This window comes from Nicotiana tomentosiformis, chromosome 9, assembly GCF_000390325.3.
Source record: "Nicotiana tomentosiformis chromosome 9, ASM39032v3, whole genome shotgun sequence".
Classification (NCBI taxonomy): Eukaryota; Viridiplantae; Streptophyta; class Magnoliopsida; order Solanales; family Solanaceae; genus Nicotiana; species Nicotiana tomentosiformis.
This window is the reverse complement of record NC_090820.1, coordinates 96153682-96158338: the sequence shown is the minus strand read 5'-3', so window position 1 is coordinate 96158338 and position 4657 is coordinate 96153682. Positions and strand designations below refer to the sequence as shown.

General features: G+C 36.7%; 1 protein-coding gene across 1 annotated transcript; it reads left to right on the top strand.

Annotated features, from left to right (window-relative positions):
- Window positions 1-2300: 2300 nt before the first annotated feature.
- Window positions 2301-4312, top strand: LOC104089794 (protein LEAD-SENSITIVE 1-like). Its single transcript, XM_009594771.4, has 2 exons — window positions 2301-2501; window positions 3431-4312. Exons 1-2 carry the CDS (start codon window positions 2405-2407, stop codon window positions 4060-4062), a joined length of 729 nt encoding a protein of 242 aa, XP_009593066.1. The 5' UTR covers window positions 2301-2404; the 3' UTR covers window positions 4063-4312.
- The last annotated feature ends 345 nt before the right edge of the window (window positions 4313-4657 follow it).

Below are 4657 nucleotides of genomic sequence, written 5' to 3'. Positions count from 1 at the left end.
TGTATATTACCCGATGAAAATGGAGGTCGAGCTGCTCCATGACACTATTACAGTTATTTAATAGACCTTTACATGATCCGCAACATTTCAATACTAATATGAACAACAAAGTCACAGTACAATTCAACGCATTTGTTCATCAAATTCCAAAGCATCAATAACAAATGCATTCAAGTAATTACAGACCTCTTATACTACTTCTTTAGCCGGAGCAGCATCTTTCTTCAACTCATCATCCACAACCTTAGTCGAAATAGCTACGTACCCCATCTTCTTAGGACTAACGTCATCATCACTGTCATCCTCGGAATCCTCAAAATCAAAGCGATTGGGCCAGAAAAGGGACCAGATCATGTACATCGTCGCGGCGGTCAACGCCCCACAGCCTACGCCGAAAAGCAAAGCTCCGACGACTCTCATGATATCCTTTGAACGATCACGAACGGAGCTCGTCACCGACGAGTAAAATTCCACCGGAATCATCATTGACGTCGAAGCTCGACTCTCCAGTTCTTCCACCTGTTCTACGGCGTCGTCTCGATCGTAGAAGATCGGGTCTGGTCCACGGATTAGTATGGGATCGGATCTCCGGAAGAAAATTGAGGGTCTATTGAGCCCGAATTTTGAACTGCCGTCACGGAAACTGATGGAGCTGAAGGAGAAAGTTAGGAATTGGGGAGAAATAGAGGGGTTAGGGAGGAGAAAATTAGGGTTAGGGTTTTGAGAAGTGGTGGTTGTGGGGATGAGATAATAGGAAGTGGAAGTGATGAAGAATAGGGTTTTGCATGGTCTAGCGGCGGCGGAGACGGCGAGGAGAGAGAAAGCGAGAAGTAGAAGAGTGAAATTCGAGGTCGCCATTGACGCGTAGAGAGAGAAGGGGATCAGGAAATTAACAATTACGATTATGGCTTTAATTGAAACTTTTGGGGAAGGAAATTATAAACTTTAGTGATGCATATAAATGTAACCTTTTTTTTTTTCTTTTTCTTTTTCTTTTTACAGATTTTAAAGTTAAACTGTAAATTACGTTTCTAAATTGATTCTCTCTTTCTCTCTCTTATTTTTTTTTTTCGCATGTCTATTGAATATTTGCTATTGAATACGTTTGGTTGTTTTGCAAGTCGACCGAGGAAAAAATAAATAATTTTTGGATTAATAGACAATGCATTATTTTCTTCTTGATGAAGTTTGTAATTATAAATTATAAACGATTATGTACTTATAATTCTCTAATTCTTTTTTTCTAAATTTAAACTATTATTAATTCAAGTAATAGATAATATACAAGTTTAACCTATACTTATATTTTCTTTTGATAACACATAACTCGCTATTTCTTAATCGCGTTCAAATTGAAATGTTTATGTGATCGATTCGAATCAATTTTGGGCAGCTGAACTTGGTTAGATCCACCTGAAACTGTATCAAGATTTGGTTAAGTAGAAGACAACTTCACTTACGTATTAAGATGATGATTGATGCATGTACCCAATAAATCGTCGTTATTACTACAGTGGAAAAGTTCAACATGTGTGCTGCAAATACTAGCGCCACTAATGAACTCAGCATTTTTAACCCGAAACATAAATACTAAAAATTTAGAGCTTAGAACTCGCAGACTTAAATTCTAAATCCACCGATGAAACCTAGTGGCAATTGGCTAATGGAGTAACGACTATTTTGAGCGTTAAGAATCTGGCATATTCTGCTTTCTGTTTTAATTTACTTCCTTAATAATGTGATCCAAATTCTGAATCATCTTTTCACCATTATGGATGTGTTTGGCAAGAAGAAAAATATTTTTTATAGAAAATAAATGGTTTTATTACTTATTTTTCTTTATTTGGTAGGTAAGTGTTCCGAAAAATATTTTCTAATATTTGTTTAGAGGATAAAAAATTCCTCTCCTCACACCTCCCCTCCCTCAAGTCCCTATGTTTCCTTGCTCTCCCAAATACCTAACGTTTTCAGGATTTTATTTTCTTTAATAATTTAATTATTCTTCTAAAAATTTATATAAACCCAAAGGAACTAATGTGCTGCTTTATTTTTTTACACAAAAATAGCATTGAAATTTGTGCTCCATAAATAAAAAGAAAATATTCTTTTTTTTGTTGAAAAAGAAAGTACTATTTCTATAATATAAAAATAAAGTACTCATTGAAATAAAAGAAAATACTTTTTGTACATCATGAAAAAATATTTTCTCCAATAAAGGAAAATGTTTTTATTCAATTGGAAGAAAATGAGTACTACGTATTTTCCAAATCATTTAAGCCGTGCTAAAATTTGAAACCTTCGTACCAAACACACCCTATGTATCCCCTGTTTCTTTTTGTGTCAGCTAAGTGACAGAGGAAAAGCTGAGCAAAGGTTAGGGGAAGAGAGGAAAAATTAAAGAAAGATGAAGAAAATATTTTCCAACAAGATCAAGAAAGAGGAGCTCAAGGCTGGAGATCACATTTACACATGGCGACTCGGCTATCTCTACGCACATCATGGTACAGCTCTCTTTTACTTTAAGCTCGTTAGTTTGAGTTCAATTCTCCTTTGAATAGTACCTGCTTTTTCTGCAGTTTTTTTTCATTGATGAAATGATGGATCGATCAAATTACTGGGTGTCTTTTACTTCTTGTTGCAATAATTAAGCCCTGATGTAGTTCTCTTGAAATTGAATACTACTTTGTTTGTGGACTGAAAATTTTGGGGGGGATTTCGAGTCTGGAAAAAACAAATCTGCTCCTTTTTGGTCGTGCAGCTGAACGTAAAGCTATACTCTTAATGCAATACATTTAAGTGCTACTGCCTGGATTTGAGAATGGTTCAAGGTGTAACAGATAGATGGTATGAGAATTATGTCTTGTTTAGATATTTGGGAATTAAATATATTGTTGAAAGTGTGTCTAAGTGTTGATTATAACAAGTAGTTGAAAGTGTGTCTAAGTGTTGATTATAACAAGTAGAGTTGATCATGAATTGGGAAATTTGAAAAAGGAAAATAGATGACTTAATTCCACACATAAGTGAAGGAAGTCTGATCATTTTCTTGAAACATTTTCCCCATTTTGGTGAAAAATATTTTTCTTGAAGAAAACATATTTTGGATCTCAAGGTAACCAAGCACTGAAAAACATTTTCTTGATGATTAGATTTTCGTAGAGTATCTTTTTGATCAATATCAAATAGAAACTGTTTCTAAGTCCTTTCAACTCCTACATCTAACCCCGCCAGTTCTACAGTTCTATGTTGTTTTCTTCACTCGAAACCATTGAACCATCCGTTCCAATTCCATTGAGCTATGGGCTATACTTCGTCACAAACTCTAAACTCAGAGCCATTTATTCTATTGAGCTATGTGCTCCACTGCTTTGGGATTTACGTGTGGCATAATTCCCCTGAATTAACTTACGTATCCTCTTTTCAATATCAGGGATATATGTTGATGATGGAGAAGTGATCCATTTCACCCCGACAGCTGGTCGGGAGATAGGAACAGGAACAGTCCTCGATCGTTACATCTTTAGCTCATCTCTCTCTCGTCGCCCTGTATCCCACTGTCCAACATGTGGTGATCGACCAAGGAATGATGGGGTCATCTCTTCATGCCTTGAATGCTTCCTCTCTGGTGGTAAACTATATCGTTTTCAATATGGTGTATCGCCAGGTTTCTTTCTTGCCCAAGTGCGAGGAACATGCACCTTTGCTCGTTCTGATTCCCAAGAGGATGTCCTCCTCCGCGCTGAAATTCTTCTTGGTAACGGTTTTGGAAATTACAACCTTTTCAAGAACAACTGTGAGGATTTTGCAATCTACTGCAAGACGGGTTATCTGCTCCTGAGAAATGTGGGCATAGGGCGCAGTGGTCAGGCAGCGTCATTGGCTGCAGCAGCTAGTGCTTTCGCTTCATCACCAGTTCGCCTTATGCCTACGACTGGTCTTGCAGCTGTTGGTTGGGGAATTTACTGTGCTAATAGGTTTTTTTCTGATATTGGAGTCCGCAGGGATGTGATGAAAATACCTGCAGAGAGGCTTGTTTCCCGTGATCGCCTTATAAGCATCTGAATCTGCATTACTCAAAATGGCTTTTTGGGACCAAATCTTGAATTTATTTAAGCAAGAATTATTGACATGGGATAGCCCGTATGATGTATATCTCACTATTCTTTTTCATTCGTGAGATACTGCTTATTATCAAACACCTTCCTGTGATTCTTTCCTTTCTATTTGGATCTATGTTGAAAGAACTTATCCTGCAAAATTTGCTGCAGGCATATCATTTGGTGAAAAATGCTAGTCTAAGCATCAGTATTCAGTATTGCCTGTCTTTTGATTTGATTTTTGTGGCTAATTACTGTAATTTCTCTCCCTCAATATTATGCTACAGGTGCGGCGAAGCTACAACCAGCGAGCAGAGGTGGATGTAGAGTTATAACACCGGGTTCAACTGAACCCGGTGTTATAACGTAGAGTATAAATTTATAGATAAAAATTTATAAAAATTGTAACAAATAGTAGGTTTGAACCCATAATTTGAAAATACAATGGATTCATAGTAAAAAATCTTCAGGATTGAACCCATAAAACTTAAATCTTGCATCCGCCTCTGCCAACGAGGGTGGTCCGTTAAGGTTACATGTTAATTCTTTTGTACATAAAA